The following is a 23,689-nucleotide window of genomic DNA, read 5'->3' on the forward strand; positions in this document are numbered from 1 at the left end:
CCTCAGGAAGAGGGTGTCCTATTTTCCTAATTATTAGTGCTTACTAAAATAATTAAGTGTTTATAAGTTAAGTGCTTATGAATAGGAGAACCTGTCTTCTCTATTGTATTCCTATGGTAAACTGCAAAGGCAGTATCACAGTATCCATCTCCTTTTCTGATCGTTATGACAATCATCATTAGCTCCTCCTTTAACCTTCTTTTTATTTGTTTATTTTTTAAATTGAATTATTTTATTTGTTTTCAGTGCTCCACAATCACTTCCATGTGCCTTAGATTTTTTGCCACTCCCTCCCCCTTAGTCTTCCCTCTCTCTCCACTCCCTCCCTGAGACAGTACACTGAACGGGATTTATCGGGGCCGTTCACCCCAAGCCGACAGGTTTACCTGACCAGCAGGGCCTGTCGACCCTGAAGGAGCTCGCTGTGAGTAACGGATGAGGCGGGAGGCAAAGATGTAAGGCAACTCCGTTTATTCCAACTAGCTCAGGCACTTAGATAGTATCATGTACGCCTTAGTTACGTAAGCAGCACAAGCAAGATTAAACTAGTTTAAGCAGGTTTTGCTACTGCTTTCCAGCCCCGTTTCAGGAAGTATCTGGTGGTGAACAGGGGCGGAACCCTTCCTCCCAGCGCCATCTTGTTCATGCCTTACCAATCTCCCCTCAGATTACCTGAGCCGTGATTGGTGTGCGCCGTCCAAGAGAGCTGAGGGTTGGCAATTCCCTTACAATTCCCCCTTTTTGTTTTGATACATCTGATCTTTAAGGATAAGAACACTTTGCTTACTGGAAAGTAGAGCATTATACAAACTATGCAATGAAAACGTAATACATATGGGTATAATAATGCATCCTAAAAACAATACTACGAAGCCTATAATACTTGGCGCAACCAATTTTTGACAGATCCCTAAGAAACAATATGCTTAAAGAAATCATTTATCTTTGCTGCTGTTTTTTCAGGTACAAAATCAGTATCTGCTTCTTCATCAATCTCTTGTGCTAGTTTTATCAATTGTTGAATTTCCAATGTAATATTGTCGGCAACTAACCCATGTAATTGTGTCCTAATTTCTTCCCATTGCAGTTGAGACTCATATTTTTTCTTTGTTAGACAAAATGTATTATATCTGTAATCACACTGTAATTTTTGTTGCAGTTGTATCATTGCAACTTCTTCTCCAATTACCTCAGTTGCCTTTTGTAAAGAATAAAGGGCTTTATAAAACTCATCATCTATCTTTGCTTGTTGTCTAAATCCAGCCAATACATTTTTCATAAGAGCATGTAATTCAGAAGCTTGAACCATTTCATTCTGGCTATTATAAATTGACATAGCCAATGAAGTAGATGCCAAGATGACTTCAACTAATAAAGTAATTCCTAAAACTACACATGAAACACATCCTTTTAACTCTATTCATCAATTCATCCAATTGTTTGTCCAGTGTATATATTACTTCATCAATGGGTGTCTTCTACCACTCTTTTGCCTTGACTGCTGTTAATGCATAGTGTGGCCTTGTTAAAATGAATATTCTCCCATCAATCTTTGGCCCTATACATTCTTGCACAGAACAATTCTGACAAGTGAAATTGTAAATTCCTGTCCAATTTCTATATATCTCCAATGTTGATCTATTGTCTCTATCTATTTATTCCCTAAACATACTCTCCGTCAGTACAATAACATTATTTTTGTCCTTTTCTGAAACTGCAGACATAGCCTGTATAGTCTGTCCTCCCATAGCCATTATAATTTTGTCTATCCCTTGAACTGGTCTTCCTATCAGAGGATACCCCTTGTGGTAGATATACATTTGTCTAGGAAACTCTGGGGCAAATCTTGCATCTGGTGCATATGAAAGATTGTGACATGAATACAACATTTCTGTGTAATTCCCAAATGTTAACTCTGTTTGTTGACATGTATGGGTATGACAATTCTCAAACGATAAAAAACCTGTATATAGATGCCATAAGGTTACATTTCTCTTTTTAAACAAATGACAAAATGGTCTATATCCCATACCCCGAGAAAGTCCTGTAAAGTCTGTATTTGACCAGGTTACCATTGTCCCCTTTATTGTCCAGGTGAACAAATAATAAGCATGTCGCCGATCTTTCTCATCTAAAGCATCTCTTCCATCCACTATGGTGGCACACCAAGGATACCTTTCTTTCCCCTTCACCTGTGTATAGTTGAAACTGGACCCATTCCAGATCCCTGAAATACCTTTCTGTAGACAGAATGGAAAACCTGAAACTAAGCCCGAAAAATTAAAGTGTCTCTGAATTATAGTCTCATTAATAGTCTTTGTCTCTGTGTCAACTCCATCATTTTCATACATGTGGGAAATGTTACCATGAAGAATGAATTTTGGCATTGTCTCACTCCATGACATCACTCTCAGCCATGGTGGTTCCATGACAAATGCTCATCTCAGTTGTTCCGTCTGTCCAGAGTCCTTCTCCTGTGTTTGAAGAGAGGGCGCAGAATGGTTGCATAGTAGGAGTGTTGTGAGAAAGATCAGGAGCACCATTATGTTGTAGATGGCTAAAAACCTGACAAAGTTTCTGTAACTTTCTTTATTGTCTCTGTCGTGCCCCCTGTGACTTCTTCGTCATGATTGCTGTCTTCCAACACTCGGATATGTTTCACTGGAAGCCACACTTCTTTGTTGTCATCTGTTAAAACATAAACATATCCTTTTCCCCAAGTTAATACTATATGAGGACCAAACCATTGTTTATTCTCATCATGCCACATCACTTTACGGGCTTTGGCATTCAATGCATTTGCTGTAACTGACTTGGTCTTAATAGACTCAGTCTTTGTAAGAGATGTAAAAAATTTCATAGTGGCTGATAAGCCATCATCATCAAATTTCAAATAATTTAATGTGTAAACAGCCAATTGTAATTTGTCATCAACTCCTGGTCCAGCTCCCCCTTTTTGTTTTTGCAAATAAGTTTTCAACGAGCGATTTGCCCGCTCTACTATAGCTTGACCAGTAGGATTATGGGGGATTCCAGTAACATGTGATATAGAGAATTCCGCCATGAACTGTTGAATGGCTTTGCTAGTATAAGCTGGACCATTGTCTGTTTTAATACTTCTTGGCACACCATGACGGGTGAAGCAATGTAAGAGGTGTGCTCTGACATCCTTGACAGCCTCTCCACACCTCACTGACACCCTTCCACAACACCTATTGTTGCTTGGGTCCAATCTACTTTTTACTAATAATTCTGATATCATTACGGCCCAAAAATGAAAAGAATGTTTGTGAAGGAGTAAGGCTGTCATAATCTAAGGTTAAGTTGTTCATTGTATATACGGCCTGTGCCAATTGTTCCCTAGGGGACCTACCCTTTTTGTTTTTGAAGGAACAGGTTGAGAGTTTTATTCTTCCTTTGTACTGTTGCCTGACTCATAGAGTTATATGGTATTCCTGAAATATGGATGATTTATAAAAAGAAATTCAATATTAGAACTGGGGCCCAAGTACAGGCACTCAAGCACCACACCCTGTCCCCCTATAAACAGATGAGACCCAACATATTTTGGGATAAGGGATGAAGGTCTCGACTTCTGAAATTGCTTCCTGCTGAGATTGGACGTAGAGCTGATCCTGCCTCACAGGGTCCCAACACTGGAGGGGTTGTGTCTTTAACCAATATGAGGAACTTGATGATTCAGAGGGTGATAGGTGATGGTCTTGGACAAAGAAACCTAGAAAACACAAATCTGGCACAGAGATTAAACAAACAAGAACCAAAAAGGAGTAAGAATAAAATAACTAGAAGTGAGGTGGGTGTGAGAATACTGTCAGACATCCTCACACTCTCTTGACATACTTAGTAACTATCTAGGATAGGAGGAGCTTGGATGATTCACATTTGTCTCCAACCTCCCTATTTGCTTTCTATATATTTTGATCAAGCTTGTATTTAGCTTTCCAAATCTCTAGAACTGATCATTTAGACTGCTTCATATTCCTTGATATTTCTACCATAGACAAGATAGTCCATAAGTTATTACTGTTAACTAGCATAGCTGTATTATCTTAAACAAAAGAGATTTTTAAGTTGAATCTCACAACTAAATAGATGATCATTGTTGTTTCATCAGCTTGTTTATCTTTTTCTGATTATATTCACTCTGGAAGAAAAAACTTTAGAAATTAAGTTGTTAATAAGTTCACAGGTTAATATTAACTTTTGCTTATTAAAACAACAAGATCTGTTCTGCTTTATAGATCATTACATATTAAGTAGCAATACATTATCTTGAAAATGAAAATTTTAATAGGCTTTAACCTTATTTTGAAAACTATTTCTTCTAAAAACATTCCTTGTTCTTTTTTTTAAAACAGTTGAAATTTTATCATAATGTTAAGAGAGTTACTAAACTTTTTTTTTAAAAGAAGATTAGGTGAAACCTTTTAAAATGATAGTTGTCTTTTCACTTTGAAGCAAAAATAAACCTTTTAAAATTAAAATTTATTAAAACTTAGTTGGTATAAAAATGTTCTAAGGAATATAAATTCCCAAAGTATTATAACAAACCAAATTCTTAGGTATTTTAGAATTCCTAGATATCACAAAATGTTTTAATAAAAGTGCATAATAGAATCTCACATTGGTAACAGTAAGAGACAGATTATAAAAAAAATTACTGCTTTAAACAATAGGGACATCTTAAGGTGAGTCTTAAGTCGTATACATAAATTTCTGAACATGTTCCAGTTTCAGATAAAAATAATATTAAGTTTTCCAGTAAGATTACATAAAAGGGCTCACATGTTATACTGACTACTTGTAATTGATCATAGAAATTTGCTATAAAAGGAAAAAATAGAGACATGGGATATAGCAAGCATGATAGGATAAAACATCTTTGACTCTATCTGAATTCAGATAGGAGTGAAATTTTCCAGTCATGCAGTATCTGTATTATAGCCAGACTCAGGAATAGTCAGGTGGAAAATATTCCTTTATAAAAGGACACAATGGAGAAACGGACCAGGAGGATCCCATCCTAGATTGAGTCTAGAATTGTCCCCTCAGTGTTTCCTCTCCAGATACAAATTTCACCTGATAACAGTACAGGATGCAGGATCACAGTCCCTCTGAGTAACTTGTGACGTATTCTTTCAGATACTGATCTAATGCAGACAACTATACCCAACTTCACACTTAAACAAAAATATTTATGGTCCCAAATGCTTTTACCTTAAACAGCAAATTTCACTAATCACAACTTAAAGCCAAATACACTTATTTGTATTCCCATGGAGTTGCAATAAGCAGTGAAGATTAACAGGACTCACATACATAAGAGATTTCCTTTAAGATCCTTCCTTCTCAAATTTAAAACTTGTCCTGATATAAAAGTCAATTATTAAAAATGTTTTCTATCTATTACAACAATTGAGCAAGTCACATTCATTGTTTATGAATTATATAAGCCAAACAAATTTCTTTCTTGGGACTGATGACCTTGTCCACATGAAAGAGGCCTTGGCAGTTTTAAAATATAAAAGGAATTGGCATGAATCCCATGCTTGCCAAACCCCAAACATACTGTCTGGACTGTTCTGAATGGGCAGAACCAGTCTAAATAAATTTTTTACTCCATTCTTTTCTTTCTATACACAGTAATCAATTAACAATATTAAGTTTAGTATTAAAACAGCAACTTCAAAAACTTAGTTAACAATCTTGCAACGTTTATAAATGATAAACAAATTATTTTAGCTGTAATTTCTTTAACAGGCAAAGGTGAAAATACCTGGTTTTCTAAATGGCAATTACAAAACATTGTAAGATAAGGTTAGTAGAACTGATAAAATTTTTAAGTAACATAAATGGCTACACACAATTTTTCCAACATCTTTTAGTTTTAACAAGATTCAGATTACAAATTGCTTTCTCTAACACCATTTCTGGATTACAGAGTAAAATAAAAATTACAATGGTTCTAATTTTTACTCAAGAAAATTTCATGTCTATGTCTACTCCTTAAAAATGTGTTTGAAAGAGAAAGTTGTAAAACTGCAAGTGGAAGTGAGGGAGACTCTGGAACAAAGTCCAGTGGCGCCAGTCCTCCTCCTCTCCACTTGGAAGTTCACATCTTCATCTCTGAGGTGTCTTTTTTCATTTTTAGTTTTATGCATATTCTCAATTTGCCTTAATGCCAAATAATACAATAAATTCTGACCTGTCTTTAACATCCAATTAGGAGTGACATGTTTCACTTAAAATATGACCAGAATAACTACCTTTTAGTTGTATCCCATACATAAAAATTTTTCTCTTAGGTGAGGCATGAGATAATTAAAATGCTATTCAATCTGCCTTTGTGATAGGAGGGGAAAATTTCCCCAATTTCTTCTTGTCTTTCTCTCCACCTTCACAACCTGGCCAGGGTCAGAGGGTAAAGAGAGAGAGAGAATTTTACCAACTACTTAACAATAAATTCCAAAACTTTTATGCTTTCCTTGAACTTCATACCCATGTTGTACTCCTAGTGGGCTTTGATTAAAGCCCCTTTAAAACTACACATACATTATTTCCTTGTATTTCTTATGTAAAACTGCATTTAGCAGTCATATAAACTAAATAATATAAGATTAGTTCCTCTCTTTCTCTCTCCCATTCTCCTCCCTGATGCTGCAGCCATCAGAGAGAAGGGATGAGGGGGAGGGAAAGAGATAACACTCTGAATTCCAGCTACAATGGAGCTGGCTGTAATAACTCACAAACACATGCACACAGAACATGTAAAGACTGAACACATATACAGACAATAAAAAATTTCAAAAACTGAGAAAAGATTGTCAGAAATCCTCTGCACAAATTAGACCTATGGCTTGATTTCTTTTACTTAGTTCCAAACATAATTTTAAACTCGTTGGCTCCATATATTCAGCATGAGACTCTATAATGTCCTCCTTAAATGACACATTCTTTCTAAACTCTAATTGCTTCAATTTTTTACTTATCTTTAGAAGCTCAGTCTCCAAATTATTAATTTTTTCTTTTTCTTTCCGCTCTGATAGCTCCTTCTGCAAATCAGGATACATTCTTTCTGGGCTATGCTCTCTTGAGCTCTCTGAAGAGCTTGAAGGAGTGGTCTGTGTTGAGGTGGCAAATTGTCTGACTTGTTTATCACAACCTCCTTCTTCTACTTGAAAAGAATATTTTACAAATTATACAGATAAAAAGTATGTGGTGATATAACTCCAGGACTTTCCTGGTCATAAGCAGTTAACTGTTTTTCCACCATCTGCCAAGTATGTGTAGATAAGGAGGGTCGCTCCTCCACCCAGGGACTGTTCTGAGTCTTGGACTTGTTTTAAAAATTTTCTAATTAATTTTCACTGCACTGTAACTCCCTGGCTCTTAGCTTTCTTATCTAGCTTTTCTGCTGATGTTGTTAGCCTCATTAATGCTAAAAACCTAGCTCCCTACCTATATATATTTGTATATATATATAAGCAGGTTACTCACAGTCTCAAATTCTTTTTTCTTTGTCTCCCGGACAGCTGAAGCGCGCGTCGTCCCACATCCCACCCTTATCGTGAGGCACCGTCCGAGGAATGCGGGCTATGTCTTTTCTCGAGCTACGAGGTCACGCTTTTGCCCCTGCACTGTCCGGTCCTGTTGCTATCTTGAGACCCTCAAGTATTCTGCCCTTCGAGTCTCTGATAACCTATGACCATTACCAACTACTTTCCACCTCCTAGGGTCGCTGAGAATTCTTATCTACCGCCCCAAGTCTGGGCGCCACTTGAACAGGATTTATCGGGGCCATTCACCCCAAGCCGACAGGTTTACCTGACCAGCAGGGCCTGTCGACCCTGAAGGAGCTCGCTGTGAGTAACGGATGAGGCGGGAGGCAAAGATGTAAGGCAACTCCGTTTATTCCAACTAGCTCAGGCACTTAGATAGTATCATGTACGCCTTAGTTACGTAAGCAGCACAAGCAAGATTAAACTAGTTTAAGCAGGTTTTGCTACTGCTTTCCAGCCACGTTTCAGGAAGTATCTGGTGGTGAACAGGGGCGGAACCCTTCCTCCCAGAGCCAGAACCCTTCCTCCCAGCGCCATCTTGTTCATGCCTTACCAATCTCCCCTCAGATTACCTGAGCCGTGATTGGTGTACGCCGTCCAAGAGAGCTGAGGGTTGGCAATTCCCTTACAGTATACAATCGTATATAGGTCTGACATGTACATTCCTATTAAATGCATGTTGCACAGAAGAATTAAACTGAATGGGGGAAACCATAAAACAAGACAAAACATAAAATAATACAAAAGAAAATGGTCTGTTTCTGTCTGAGATCCAATTCCATAGTGCTTTCTCTGAAGGTGGAAGGTGTTTTACCTCAAGAGTCCATTGAAAATTATTGAAGTCCATGCATGTCAGTGAAGTACCAAGTCTACCAGAAAAATTCCTCAAACACTGTGGTTGTTGCTGTGAACAAATTTCTCCTGGTGCTGCTGCTTTCACACAGCATCAGTTCATATAAGTCTTTCCAGGCTTCTCTGAAGTCTTCCTGCCCATCATTTCTCATAGCACAATAGTATTACATTACATTCATATAGCACAACTTGTTCAGCCATTCCCCATTTGATGGGCATCCCCTTGATTTCCACGTTTTGGCCAACACAAAGAGAGCTGCTATAAATGTTTTTGTACATGTGGCACCCTTTCCCATTTCTATGATCTCCTTGGGATAGAGTCCCAGAAATGTATTGCTGGGTCAAAGGGTATGTCCATTTTTGTAACTCTTTGGGCATAGTTCCAAATTGCTCTCCAGAATGGTTGGATCAGCTCACAGCTCCACCAACAATGGATTAGTGTTCCAACTCTCCCACCTCTTCTTCAACATTTATCATCTTCTTGTTTTATCATGTTTGTCAATCTGATAGGAGTGATGTGACACCTCAGAGTTGTTTTGCTTTGCATCTCTCTAATCAATAGTGATTTTCATGTGATTATAGACAGCTTTAATTTCTTGCTCTGAAAATTCCCTGTTCATATCCTTTGACCATTTATTCATTGGGGAATGACTTCTCCTTTAACTTTCTTATACAGTCCCCAAGTGAATGCCAGAGTCTGTCTCCCCTAGGCCACATGCAGTCAGCAGGATACTGGCTACTGGAGCGTTCTGCAGCCAAAGCTAACAGACTAATTGTGTTTTTACCTCCTTGCATATTGTAATCTGTAAAAGTTTTCTGTACAAAAGGATTCTCATAGCTATAAATTTCAAGCTATCAACACTATCTATAAATACTCCTCTGGCCCCTTCATCACTGATACTCATCATCCAAGATATTAATGATTCTCCCATCCACTGGGAGAACTGACTCAAAATATCTGTGACCTCCTGCTGAGTTAAATACTCAATTACTTCCCTAAACACTGTGCTACCTCCTTGGTTCTCCTGTTTCTGCCTCACTATTGGGCATGCTTCTGCCTGAGAAACTTTTCCTTCTAACACTATTTCACTTCCTTGCTCTGACTTCCTTATGACACAGTGGCAACTAGACTGCGTCTGTAGGAAGGTCAGAATGTGCACTTCTTTTGTCAGCCTTCAGCTTCTTCTGAGCTAAATGAACAGTCTTATCTTCCATTTGAGACCCCCCCCTTACCCAGCCTAATTTTTTAAAGGAGAGCCTGGAGACTGAGAATTCCATGCAAAGTGGATAACTCTTTTTCTATCTGAATGCTTTCCTTCAGTAGCTCCTCTCTGTTTTTACACATAATACTGTAACCTGTTAATAAAATTCATCCTCTCCTCCTACCACTCCTTCCCTGGGCTACTTGGAATTCCTTGCAAACACCTTTTCAAGTCCCCAGGGTCCCTCTGCTCTGTCCTTGCTTCCCAGTTTTCACATGGTCCAATACTTTTAACCCATTCCCTAGTGAGTGAAAAATACTTTCAGTCATCCCAACCTGGGATGCTAGTTTCTTTCTCTAATTTTTTTCTGCCTCCAAATAGAGATTTTATACTCTAAGATCCTGTTCATGACACCAAATATATCACCAAGGCAATATGCACAGCGCTGATGGTGACTATGAATATGCTGGCACAGTTCTCAATCATAATGTATAAAGACACTCCATACAGAAAGCAGAAGAAAAATATTTATTTAGACACTAGGAAGCCAAATTCCAGAACCAGAAAGCAAAATCTGTCATGGTGACCAAGAAGTTACAAGAAGAACATGATCTCCACTGGAGGCAAAGCCATTCCCAAGCCTCCACCAACCTTCTGCGAGGGCCTTCTTACCAGTAAACACTTAAGAGACAGAGTCTTGCCATATCTGCCTGCCTACCTGCGTCCCCTCTTCTCTGCCTTCACCTTGTTCATTCACTTCTTCCTAGTTCTGCTCCAACTTTTCTGTTCCACTTGTTCAGGAAGCTCCTCCCACCACATGTGTCTCAGGCCTCTAGGTGATTCAAACAGGTCATATGGGCCCATTAATGAATGACAAAGATCTTTCCATTTAAATTGCCATTACACACATGAGAGCTGTCAGAGCTAGGAAGGATGCAGGTGATCAGGTTTCTGGCTAGTGTAAGTGTGACACTGTGATTTTGTTTAAGAGACCCTGCTTATGATTTGTTCAATGGACCTAGTTTTGGGAAGCTCTCCCTGGCAGGGGGAGGTTTGGGAATGGTGTTGTTCTCTGCATTGTTATTGTGTATAGATTTTTGTCTCTGCAATGGATTTGTCTTTCTGGTGTTTGAATAAATACTTTGGTTCTGCATTCCATGTGGAGCGTCTGTGGTATTGCGCTATTCAGAACTGTGCCAGGATATTCAGGGCTGAGGTAGGCTCTGTGAATGTCACATTGTACTTAGGTGATGTAGTGAATAAAGTAACTGGCCTGGATCCAGGAAGATCCAGGTTCAAATCCTATTCCCAACACGTACATTTCCCTCTCATGGTAGTTATGAAGATAAAATGACATGATGCTTGTAAATATCCCCCAAAAAGAGTTCTTTCAGAAAAAAAGGGCAGAATATCAGATAGAAACAAACACGGAAGCAGCTGATTGAAGAAGGTTTCATTGAGAGCAGCAGCAACTTAACGTTTGTAATTTTCTTAAATATGAACTAAGCAAAGAGAAAGAAACAAACTTAAAAGCCAAAGTGAAAACAATAAAAAATGAGGAAAGAAAAAAAATTGTAATGTGCACAGCAGAATGTGGGAGAGGATTCTAAATATGCAGCAAGAAATTTCCATTTCAAGAAAGCCTGTATAATAAATGCTATGCACTGCACTGAGAGCTGTCCATCTTTTCTTTGTTCCCTTGTAAGTTTTCTTTTCTTCTCAGCTTTGAGCTTTTTAATTTGTTCTTTTCACCCTCCCACCCCAGAAGGCATAATTAAATGCAGACAAGTATATATGTACGTATACATAAACATACATACATATGTGCTTACATATACACATACAGACACATACACAGAAAGACATACAAATACACATAAACACAGGCACCTGTGCACATACATATACTTACGCATACATGTACTCAGATATCAATAATCATACTCATGTATACATGTTTGCATTCAAGTGCATCTGTGTAAGACTGCACTGTACTTATTAACCCTCTGTTTCTGTGAAGGCGAATAACATCTTCTTTCATAAGTCTTAGCTTTTCCACATTTTTACAAGTCGACAAATTCCTCATTTCCTCCACCACAACAATAGTCTCAGGGACTGGGAACCCTGGATTCTAAAGACATTTGCACTTTCCACTGTTGTTACTCCACTAACGCACATGCTTCTGTCCTCTCTCCTCTGATAATCCTAATCTGTATTGTCTAACTGGAAACCACAAACCACATCAATGAGATCTCCTGAAAATTCATTCAACTTCGTCCTTACCACTGGACCCCAATGTTGGTTGTTTTTTAGCCCTGAGAGTCTTTTTGAGTCATTCACCAGGCTCATTGGTTCCCAATATCTTTGTCAAAAAGGTGTAAAGATTCTCCACAGTCTTCTAGGAGGTGAAATCCTAGCTCATTTGAAGTCCTCCGGGAACCTCCAGCTGTCAAAGCCTTGAAAACCCCAGGCTGCTGGATTCTTCTATGCTGTCATATTTTTTTTCCAAAGTAATATTACCTGGTGTTACACTCCCATAGGAGGTTGAAGATTACAGGAATGTACTTCTCTGAAGAAGCAGTACTTCCTGGCCTTTGCCTGAGGAGGGCACTGTTGGATAATATGGAGTTTTTCCCAACTGAGCCAGGAGCTTGTGCCCCAGAGTCTCTTCAGCCTGTGCTCTGGTGGAAGCCAAAGACCAGCCCACAGGCACTCAGGAGAGATTGAGGTAGGGGAAATTTTGCATGCCTGTGGCCCGTGAAGGATAAGAGAGCCTGTGGGTACCAGCCCCAGCTGTGTGGTCCTTGGAAGCTGTGAGTTGGGCTGTCAATGTCACCTGGGGTTCTTGGCCCCTGCGCTCCTGGTCTCCTGCCCTGTGTCCTGGGGAGGCTCCCCTGGCTCTGCGGTCCCAGTCTCTCCTCTTGAGTTGAGGGCAGATGCATATCTACCCCTCCCAATGCCCCACATTTTTAGAGGACACTTCCCAAATCCCTTAGGCCCTTTATTTTGACTCCCCAAGGGCCTTAGTATTTGGAGTCTGTGGTGAATTCCAGATGAAAACAGGACTTTTGGGCTTGATCATTTAAGACCAGAGATGTTAGGGAAGTTAGAGACCCTTTGGTCCAATTCCCCTCATTTTACCAATGAAGAAGTGGGCCCCAGAGTGAGGATGTGCCTGACTTCCTTCCTCCTCTTCGGAGGCCTGAGCAGCAGAAACCCCGAGGATATTGGGCCAGAAGCTGGGTCCACTGACTGTTATAGCTCTTCCTTTGGATGGTCATGAGGCAGCTCTGGATTAAATGCCAGGCAAAGCAATAGGTATTTCTTAATCCCTTCATGTGTCAGGCCCTGTGCTTAGGGCTGGGGACTCCAGTGCAGATAAATAGAGTCCCTCCCTTGATGGAGCTCACATCCTAATTGGAAAACACCTGCTGAAAGGAGCCAATAGTGATGGGGGAGAGAGGGCCCCATTCCCTGTGCTCCTGAATCCTCCAGAGTCCCAGACACAGCTGGAGGGGAGGAAGTCTGGCTGTCCCCAAGCAGGGCCTGGGGGAACTCACCAATGGAGGAGGGGGCAGCATGGGGGAGGGTCCATGGGGAAAAGGCCCCAGGGCACAGGGAAGGTCTAGGAGGACAAAGCAGTTCAGTTACAGTGACAAGGTCCTGCAGCATCATACATAGCCCCAGGGAGGAAGGAACTTGACTCCAAGAATCCCAGAATCTCAGAGGAGGAAATGACCTCAGGGGCTTTTATTATCCTCCCCTGCCAGAGAAAGGACCAACCCCCTCTGCCTCAGGAACCCACAGAGTCAGTCAGTCACCACCTGAGGCCCCTCTTTCAGGTGTCCAGAGCAGGAGCAGATTTGCATGTGGGGGCCTCCTCCCAGCAGGGCCTGGGCTGGTCTTAAGAGAGCCCTGAGGGAGCCCAGCCCCATTTGGGGATCCTTAGGACACCGAAGCTCTGGGAGGAACCTTAACCATGGCTTGGATTTCTCTGCTGTTCTCCCTCCTGACTGTCTACACAGGTGAGGCTGCCCAAGGACTCCTCCCTGTGGCTCAGGCCCCACAGTGTCTGAGGTCAGGCATACTACTGACTTGAGCTCATCCTGAAGCTGCTTCAGGGGTCAGCATCCCCTCTGGGGAGATAGACCTCTGCTTGTGACCAATCTCTTCTTTTATTCCCTTGCAGGTTCTGGGGCCTCCAATGTGCTGACTCAGCCTCCATCAGTGTCCAAGAGCCTGGGACAGACAGCCTCCATCTCCTGTGCTGGGGTTGGAACTAGTACCTACTATGTAAGCTGGTACCAGCAGAAACCTGGTCAGGCCCCTAAGCTGGTGATATATTATGATAACAGCAGGCCCTCGGGAATCCCTGACAGATTCTCTGGTGCCAAGTCAGGGAACACAGCCACCCTGAGCATCTCTGGTTTGCAGGCTGAGGATGAGGCTGACTATTACTGTGGGCAGTGGAGTAGTAGTGGTGCTATACACAGTGACAAAGACTGAGGGGGAAGTGAGACAAAAACCCTGCCAGGCCTGCTCCCCTTGTACCCTCTCCTCTGGGCTCTAGAGAGGTGCCTGATGAGCGTAGGACAGAAACAACTTCACTGTCTTGCCCCTTCCTCCCCTTCTCCCTCCCTGCTCTTCTTCCTGGGAGACCCTCCCCCAATGACCCTCTCCCTCTAAGTCTCTCCTTCCTCAGACCCCCATCTGCTCCCTCCTTCCCTGCCTCCACATGCTCCCCTCTCACCCTTTGAGTTCTGCTGCCCCCCTGAAAGGCTCTTTCAGCCTCTCCCAAGCTTTGGAGGCTGTTTGGGAGCCAGGATGGATAAGAGGAACCCTTCTGAAGCCCTCACCCAATTCCCTCTAAAAGAAATAGAAAACTGACTCCGTCTGATCTAGGAACAGGGAAGCAGCTTAGCAGCCAGGCAGAAAAGGTTTATCACACTGGGCTGGTGGAAAAACAGGATCTAAGAGCAGATGCAGCAGCAGCTACAGCAGGGGGCCTGCAGCAAGGCTCCAAGTCTGAGGCAATCCACCAACAAGGTTCCACCCCCCTGCAGTTCAGCAGTCTCCCAGTAAAGGGAGCAATCTGTGCAGCTCACAAGGCCACACCCCAATGAGCCTAGCCCTACCAGAAGCCACCAGGGAGGCCTTGACCCCACTGATCACCAGCAGTGAAGTGGGACTGGCCAAATCAGCCTGTGTTTCCACTGTAACTCTTGCAGGTAAATAGCTAAGCCCAGACCCAGATGAGCCCCACAGGGAGGTCCCACTGCCAAACCATAAGGGAAATCGGCCCTCCAGAGACACCCCCAGTGAAAGCCAGCAGCAAGACCCAAAGCCCCAACACTAAAAGCTTAGGGCAGGGCACAACCAGAGCCCAACTCTCCCTTAAAAACATCATGTCCCAAAACAGGCAGAAAATATGAGCAAACAACCAAAAAAGCTTGACTATAGAAAGTGATCCTTGTAATAGGAAGGGTCAAGGCATCAACTTGGATGAGGACAATAGCATCAAAATGGCTATATGCAAGGATTCAAAGAAAAATCTAATTTGGTCTCGGGTCCAAAAGGAATTCCTAGAAGAGCTTAGAATGGATTTAACAAATTAGAGAATTAGAAGAAATATTGGGGAAATAAAGGAGAGTAGTAGAAGAAAATCGTGAGTAAAAGAGTCCATTACATGGCATAAGATACACAAAAATTTGCAGACCAAAAGAATTCCCAAAAAAAACAATAGGACTGGAAAAATGGGAAAGGAAGTACAAAAGCTTGCTGAAGAAAATCATCTTTAAAAATTAGAATTTAATAAATGATGACTAATTGCTGTATAAGACATTCTGTGAATGAAGCTCTGGTCTGTGCTGAACTTGGTGATCTCTAGTTTGAGCCTCACTAAAGAAATCTGGGGTCACCAAGGGTAGAATGAGGGACACTGGGGCTGGAGAAACAGGGGTGTTTTTAGGCAGGGATTGAAAGAGAGACTCATCTCAGTATCTCCAGTACCTGGCCCAGAAACTAGAACATAGTAGGTGCTTGGTCAAGGTTACTGATTAACTGATGAATTCCTAAAGAGCCAGCCAGTCCTGAGTTCCATAAACTTTCTAGGGAAAGTTAGAGATTTAAACACTGTATTTGCAGAATCCTCCTTTCACAGAACTGAATTTTCATTTTAAAGAAGTTGTAACAGATTAATAGGGGGAAAATAAGTTATGTCCCAAAGAAAAACAAAAAGCTGGGTTAGGGAAATCTTTATTCATATTTTTAGGTATTATGACCCTTTCCACAAATAGTGAAATCTCTTTGGGAAGCTCAGAATTCTTCTTGGTTTCTTAGCTGAGGAATGTAAAATAGTCATCTCCTAAAATTATGATTTCGTGCATCAAATTTTAGTCAGATGAGGCTAACATTAATAGAAGACATGCTTCAGTTAATCTAAATGGTAGGGGGAATGAATATAAGTCCTGAATAATAGAATCCTATGAAGGAAAATGAAAATTCTCTATAAAAGTTTACAGAATCCTCAAAACAGCCTCTTCCCTCATTAAGCTACATAGTCCAACATCATTCCCTGAATCTCTGATAATCTAAAAAATTCCCTGGCTGCAGGAAAAACATAAAAGGAAGGGTCAGCACTAGGAGGGCAATCTCAGTGGGGCCAGGAATAATTCCCAGACACAGCTGAGGTTGGTGAGGAGTGTTCCAGACCACAGAGGTTTCTGTCGATGTTGAGGGAAAGAATGAGAACACTGAAGGCAAAAGATGCTTGCTGAAGGGGGGTGGGAGGCAGGTGTCTGAGACAAAGAGAAGGCTGGTCTGCTCAAAGATTCTTTGGCTTCTGTTTTCTCTGCCCAGAATAAAGATCATTGGCCTGAAAATATCTGAATACAAAATAGTCCACAGAGAGTTAATAATCTAGAAAATTAAGCAGAGAGTAAGCTGCTCTTGATGACTTCAAATTGCCTAACATATAAGCTAAAAATATACTAAAGAATAAGGACAACAACCAAACAATAACCATTTCTTAAGGACCTGCTACTAAGTACCAGGTGCTGAAGCTACAATAACAAAAGTAAAGCAGTCTCTTCTCAAAAGGACCTTTCCTTTGACTGGAAGAGATAAGATGCACCAAAATATGGAATATGCTGTATGGACAAGGCAATATTGACAGCACCAACAGTCACTCTGAATATGCCAGCACAGGTCTGAATTGCAAAGTATAATAGACTCTCCATATAGAAGGCAGAAGAAGAACATTTTTTCAGACGCCAGAAAGCCAAATGCATCATAGTAACCAAGAAGCCAATACACATTAGCACTGCAGGGGACAGTCATTCCCAAGCAGAGAACTACCTTAACAAAGAGCTCAATAGTCAAGTAAATAGCTTGGAAAATTAGCAAAAATTGGAGAAAGGATCAGACTATAGAATCTTACTTTGGTGACAAGGAAGACCAAAGCATGCAAACAGAAGAAAACAGAGTCAAAGCTTCTCCATCCAAAGTCTCCAAGAAAAATACAAACTGGTGTCAGGCCATGGAAGAGCTCAAAAAGGATTTTGAAAATCAAATGAAATCAGAAGAGCAAAAATTGGGAAAACAAATGAGAGTGATGCAAGATAATCATGAAAAACGAATTAACTGCCTGCTAAAGGAGACTCCCCCAAAAATTGCTGAAGAAAATAACCCTTTAAAAAATAAGAGTAAGCCAAATGGCAAACGAGATCCAAAAAGGCAATGAGGAGAAAAATGCCCTAAAAAGGGAATTGGCCAGATGTAAAAGGAGGTCCAAAAGCTCATTGAAGAAAATAATTCCTTAAAGATTACAATGGGGCAGATTGAAGCTAATAACTTCATGAAAAAATCAAAAATATCATGAAACAAAGCCAAAGGAATGAAAAAATAGCAGACAATGTGAACTATGTCATTGGAAAAACAACTGACTTGGAAAATAGATCAAGAAGGGACAGTTTTAAAATTACTGGACTACCTGAAAGCCATGATCAAAAAAAGAGCCTCGACATCATCTTTCAAGAAATTGTCAAGGAAAACTGCCCTGATATTCTAGAACCAGAGGGCAAAATAGGTATATAAAGAATCCACCAGTTGCCTCCTGAAAGAGATTTCAAAAGGAGAAACTCCTAGGAACATTGTGGCCAAATCCCAGAGTTCCCAGGTCAAGGAGAAAATATTGCAAGCAGCCAGAAAGAAACAATTCCAGTGTTGTGGAAATACAATGAAGATAACACAAGATCTAGCAGCTTCTACATTAAGGAATGGAAGGACTTAGAATATGATATTCCAGAAGTCAAAACAGGTATGATCAGAACCAAGAATCACGTACCCAACAAAACCGAGTACAATTCTTCAGGGGATAAAATGGTCATTCCATGATATAGAAAGCTTTCAATCATTCTTGTTGAAACAACCAGAGCTGAATAAAAAATTTTACTTTCAAACACAAGAAGCATGAAAAGGGAAACAGGAGAGAGAAATCATAAGGGACTTAGTAAAGTCGAACTGTTTATATTCCTACATAGAAAGATCATCTTTGTAATACTTGAGACTTTTCTTAGTATTAGGGTAGTTGGAAGGATTAGATACATACAGACAGAGGGTAGGGCTAATATCTGAAAAAATTAAGGGATGATAGAGGAATATAATGGGAGGAGAATGGCAGAAATAGAATGGGGCAAACTATCTCACACAAAAGAGGCAAGAGAAAGCTTTTTCAGTGGAGGAGAAGAGGGGGAAGGTGAGAAGTAAAGCATGAACTTTATCCTCATTACACTTGGCTTAAGGAGAGAATAACATGTACAATAAATTTGCTATGAAAATCCACCTTACACTACAGTGGAAAGGGGATAAACAGGGTTAGGGGGATGATAGAATGGAAGGCAGATGGGAGAAAGGACAGGGTCAAAAGAGAGAACAGAGTAAGTGAGGGGCAGGATAGGATGGAGGGAAATATAGTTAGTCTTTCACAACATGACTTTTATGGAAGTCTTTTGCATAACTATACATGTATAATCTATATTGAATAGCTTGCCTTCTCAGTGGGGAAGGGTGGGAAGGGAGGAAGGGAGAGTAATTGGAACTCAAAGTTTTAAAAACGAATGTCAAAAATTGTTTTTTTTGTTTTTTTTTTTTATTAATTTTTTTATTTTTTTTAATGTTTAACAATCACTGCCATACAATTGCGATTTTATCCCTCCCCACCCACCCCCCACTACCTCCCTCCCTCCCCACGACTGCATACAATTCTGTATAGATTCTACATATACTTTCCTATTGAGTATATTTTCACTATCGTCATGCTATGTAGTCAGACTAAGATAAATGAAAGAATCCGTATAACAAATCAGAACATGATACACAAACAGATACACATACACAAACATGATCTGCTACATTATGTGTCAAAAATTGTTTTGACATGAAACTGGGAAACAAGATATACAGGCAATGGGGTAACAAAATCTATCTTGCCCTACAAGAAAATAGAGGGGTTGAGGATAAGATAAGGGAGGGGTGGGATAAAAGGAAGAACAGATTGAGGGAAATGGTAATCAGAACATGTTTTCTCGGAGTGGGTGGTGGGGAGAGATGGGGAGAAAGTCTGGAACTCAAAATCTTGTGGAAGTGTCTGTTGAAAACTATAAACTGATTAATTAATTAATTAATTAAAATTAAACAAAAAGATTTTTAGGAAAGCCCACACCTTTTGTTAATGAAGCATTGTTTCTCAAGGGTCACGATGCCCTCTGGTTCTAAAAATGTATAAATACCCCGGGGTGAGGTTGTACTTTGGGCCTTACTCACTGGAAGTGTTTGTTTGCCAGAAGAGACATCTGCTAAAGAGCCCCCCCTACCCCCACCACCAGCTTTGATAACCCAGATGTTAGTACTTCTCCCTCTGGTAATTATGTACTTAATGTTCAGACAGTTGGATCTCTCTGTTTATCTGTGCTGTCTGTACTGCTTATGTCAGAGAGTTGCAAACTGTGGATTTTGATTTCTCTGTTAATTCTCTAAGTTCAGGATGCTGACTTTGTCCCCTGAACTAAATGAATGCTACATGTTCTTGATTAAAATGGTTGTTGACTGCTCAAAAGTTGCTTTCCTTTTAGAAAAGCAAATCAAAGAACCTGTGACAGTAGTCCCTATGGTGTATGTCAGGGTGCTTGCTTTTACAGCAGGGTGAGACTTAAGCTTGGAAATGAAGAGGACCAAATGAGAATTGGAGGAGATTGGTTCAGAGCAGGGTTGGGGAACCTGCAGCCTCGAGGCCACATGTGGCCTTCTAGGTCCCAGAGTGTGGCCCTTTACTGCATCCAAACTTCACAGAACAAATCTCTTTCATAAAAGGATATGTTTTGTACAATGTGGGCTCAGGTAAAAGTCCTCACCCAAGGACCTAAAAGGCCACATGTTGCCTTGAGGCCAGAGTTTCCCCATCCACAGTTAAGGGTATGGGCTACATTGTGAGTGCTCAAAGCAGATTCTCAAATTTTCTAATAATTTAAGGATCCACCAAAGGCTGGAGGGGACTATTGTTTCTTTTGTTTTCCGATTATCATTAGGCAGTTTGAGATGCATTACCCCTCACACTTTAGTTCAGTTTTTCGGAGATCCATATCTGAGGGAGTTTGGACTTTTGCTTAGGCCTCAGATATAGGCACCGATGCCCTCTTAATTCCATATCTGTTGATGGGGCCAAGCCTCAGGCTCTGGATCAGCCTGGCAGCCTGAAATTGATGGGGGGAGGGGGTGTGTCTTTCCCAGTGTGATTGGCAGCACACAAACCTGCCTCTCTCTCTTGCAGAGAGGAACAATCCTTTCCAGCTACTGTGAGAGCCTTGCTTTACACTCTATGTTCTCAGTTCTCCTCTGATTTCTTGAATAACATATCTCTCTTGGAGCACAGGTTCTTCTGAAATTAAGTCTTTCAACAAGTGACTAGAGGTCATGGATTCTAAAGACATTTGAACTTCCCACTTCTTACTCCACTAATACACATGCTTTTGTAGTCCTTCCTCTGATCTTTCTTTCTTCTTAATTCCAATCTTGAATTGCCTAAAGGGAAACCACAAACCATGCCAGTGAGGTCTCCTGAAAACTCATTCAACTACACCCTTACTATTGAGCTTTAATAATTTTTTTATTTTAGCCATGAAAGTCTTTCTGAGTCATTCACCAAGCTCATTGGCTCCCAAGGTCTGAGTCAAAATTGTGTTAAGATTCTCCATGGTCTTCTAGGAGATGAAATCCAAGCTCATTTGACCTCCTCCAGGAACCTTTAGCTGTCTCAGCCTTGAACCCCAGGCTCGTGGTTTCTTTTTGGCTGTTACTTTTTTTCCTTAAGTAATATTACCTGGTGTTATACTCCCATAGGAAGATGAAGATTACAGGAATGTACTTCTCTGAAGAAGTAGCATTTATTGTTTTTTTCCCAGTAGATAGCCCTGTTGGACAAGCTGGGGTCTTTCCCAGCTGAGCAAGGAGCTAATGTCCCAGAGTCCTTTCAGCCTCTGCCCTGCTAGAAGGCAAAGAACAACCCACAAGCACCAAAGACAGATGGAGGAAAGGGAATATTTGCATGCCTGTGGACCATGAAGGATCAGAGAGCCTGTGGGTACCAGCCCAGCTGTGTGGTCCTTGGAAGAACTCACAGGCACATCTCCACCATGACCTGAGTGCCCTCTCTCATTCTGCTGCTCAGTCTGGGTATGGGTCAGGGCAAATCCTCTGGGCTTATTGTGGAGCAGAAGAGGAAGCCTTCAGAGCAATGTTTCTGGTGTGTGTCCTCCTTTTGATTTCAGGGGTCAGTTCTTAGCCTGTGATGGATCAGCAGGCATCACTGTCTGTGTCCCCAGATGGGTCAGTTTCAATGACCTGTGACTCTAGCACTGGACCTATCACCACCAGTAATGGTGCTGTCTGAGTCCATTAGGGATTGGGGCATGTCCCTTGGGGATTGATGGATGGCATTACCCCCAGGTGCCCTGAGATCCCTGCTTGGTTCTCAGTGAGGACTGGAATGGTTGAGATAATGTCAGAGGGACTAAGGCCCAAAATGATCTGAGGTTGGGGAGGAAACCAAAGGACAAGGGAAAGGAAAAAAAACACAGACTAAAACAGGGAGAGGATCAGGGTTCAGGTAGGAAGGATGAACTCTGACCTCAGAGAGGAGGCTAAGCCAGAACTTTCTTTCTCCTTCTGAACCAACCGCCAAAAACTAACACTTGCTTCAAAGGCCTGTGGTGACCTCCATGTGCAGTTTCTTCTCCATCCACATATATTTCAAAGCTTCCCTCATTCAAATTGAAAGAAAAGGGAAGTCCAGCCCAGGGAGGATGATATCAGAAGGGCTGAGCCCAGAAAGAGCGGAAGCTGGCAGGACTTGCCCAGGCCCTGTCCTGCTCAACTGTATCCTCAGTCTGTGATCCAGGTGGACTCCCCCACTCTGATGCTGGGGTTTTGGGGGTCTACAGAGAACTCCCATTCTCTATATGACCTGAAGCATCACTCCCAGACACTAGGGAATAAAATAACTGAAGAGGATACCCTGAATACAGACAAAGTTCTCACCTGCCAATATCAATTTACTTAAATCTTAAATAAATCCTAAAAAGTAAATCAAGAAATTTAATTTTCTTAAACTTTACCCCTAACTTTAACTCTATAAAGGCCTCAGTGTTTGGAGAATCTTCTTAGAATCACAAATGCAAATGGACCTTTGGTCTTCATCATTGGAGACCAGAGCTGGAAGGGAGGTTAGAGACCCTTGGTACAACCCTCCCCTCATTTTACCCATGGAGAAGGGAGGTCCAGAGGCAGCATGTGCCTGGATTTCTTCCTCTGCAGCCTCTTGGGAGACCTGAGCAGCAGGAGCTCCAGGGATTTGGGGAAGACACTGCGCCCACTCACTGATATAATTGTTCCTGTGGATGGTCCTGACACAGCTCTGGATTGGAGGCCAGGCAAGGCAACAAGCATTTTTTAATCCCTTCCTGTGTGCCAGGCACTAGCCTCAGTGCTGGGGATTCCAATGCAGAAAAATGAACAGTCCCTGTGCTGATGGAGCTCACAACCTAATGGGGAAGACACCCCCTGAAAGAGACCCACAGTGATGGGGGAGAGAAGGCCCCATCCATGGAGTTTCTGAATCCTCCAGAGTCACAGGCATACCTGGAAGGGAGGAAGCCTGGCTGTCCTCAAGCTAATAACTCTAGGAAACATCCAAAATCAGTCAAACAAAATCAAAAGCATGAAAAAATAGAAGAAAATGTAAAATTCTTCATTGGAAAAATAACTGATCTGGAAAATAGATCCAGTAGAGATAATTTAATAATTATTGGTTTAACTGCAAGCCACGATGAGGCAAAAAGAAGCTGAGCAATATTTTTCAAGAAATCAAGGAAAACTGCCCTGAGGTACTAGGAGTAGAGGGAAAAATAGTTGTTGAAAGAATTCACTGATCACCTTCTGTAAGAGATCCCAAATTCAAAATTCCAGGAACTATTGCAGCCAAATTCCAGAATTATCAGGTTAGGGAAAAAATACTGCAAGCAACCAGAAACAAACAATACAAATATGATGGAACTATAGTCAGGAACATAGAGGACATTGAAGCTTCCACATTAAAAGATCAGAGGTCTTGAAATATGGTGTTCCATAAGGCAAAAGGAGCTTGGATTACATCAAAGGATCTACTCTGTAGCAAAATTGAATATAATCTTTTAGACAAGGTGAGGGACAATGAATTCCATAGGGATCTCTAGATCTTTCTGATGAAAAGATCAGAGCTTAATGGAAAATTTGATCTTCAAACATAAAACTCAAGAGAGGCATAAAAAGATAAATAGGAAAGCATGTTATTCCATAAGGGCAAACTGTTTCCATCCCTACATGGGAAGATGACACTTGCAAATCATGAGAATTTTATCTATATTATGACCTTTAAAATGGATATAACTAGACAGAAGGCATGGGTACAAATTAACTGATGTGATGATAAATAAAAATAAATTAAGGATTTGTAAAATTTGTAAA

General features: G+C 41.1%; 1 long non-coding RNA gene and 1 gene segment (V, D, J or C); one reads left to right on the plus strand and one right to left on the minus strand.

Moving 5' to 3' along the window:
• Positions 1-454: 454 nt before the first annotated feature.
• Positions 455-8,941, minus strand: LOC140498882 (uncharacterized). Its single transcript, XR_011965209.1, has 2 exons — positions 7,519-8,941; positions 455-2,688 (listed from the first exon to the last, which is right to left on the minus strand). It is a non-coding gene; the product is annotated as an uncharacterized lncRNA (long non-coding RNA).
• Positions 8,942-13,440: 4,499 nt separating this feature from the next.
• LOC140498889 (immunoglobulin lambda variable 3-25-like) lies at positions 13,441-14,370 on the plus strand. The segment is given in 2 exon segments: positions 13,441-13,659; positions 13,824-14,370. Coding segments are annotated over 2 exon segments (363 nt in total).
• The last annotated feature ends 9,319 nt before the right edge of the window (positions 14,371-23,689 follow it).

The sequence above is a fragment of the Notamacropus eugenii genome, chromosome 4 (assembly GCF_028372415.1).
Source record: "Notamacropus eugenii isolate mMacEug1 chromosome 4, mMacEug1.pri_v2, whole genome shotgun sequence".
In the NCBI taxonomy this organism is placed as follows: Eukaryota; Metazoa; Chordata; class Mammalia; order Diprotodontia; family Macropodidae; genus Notamacropus; species Notamacropus eugenii.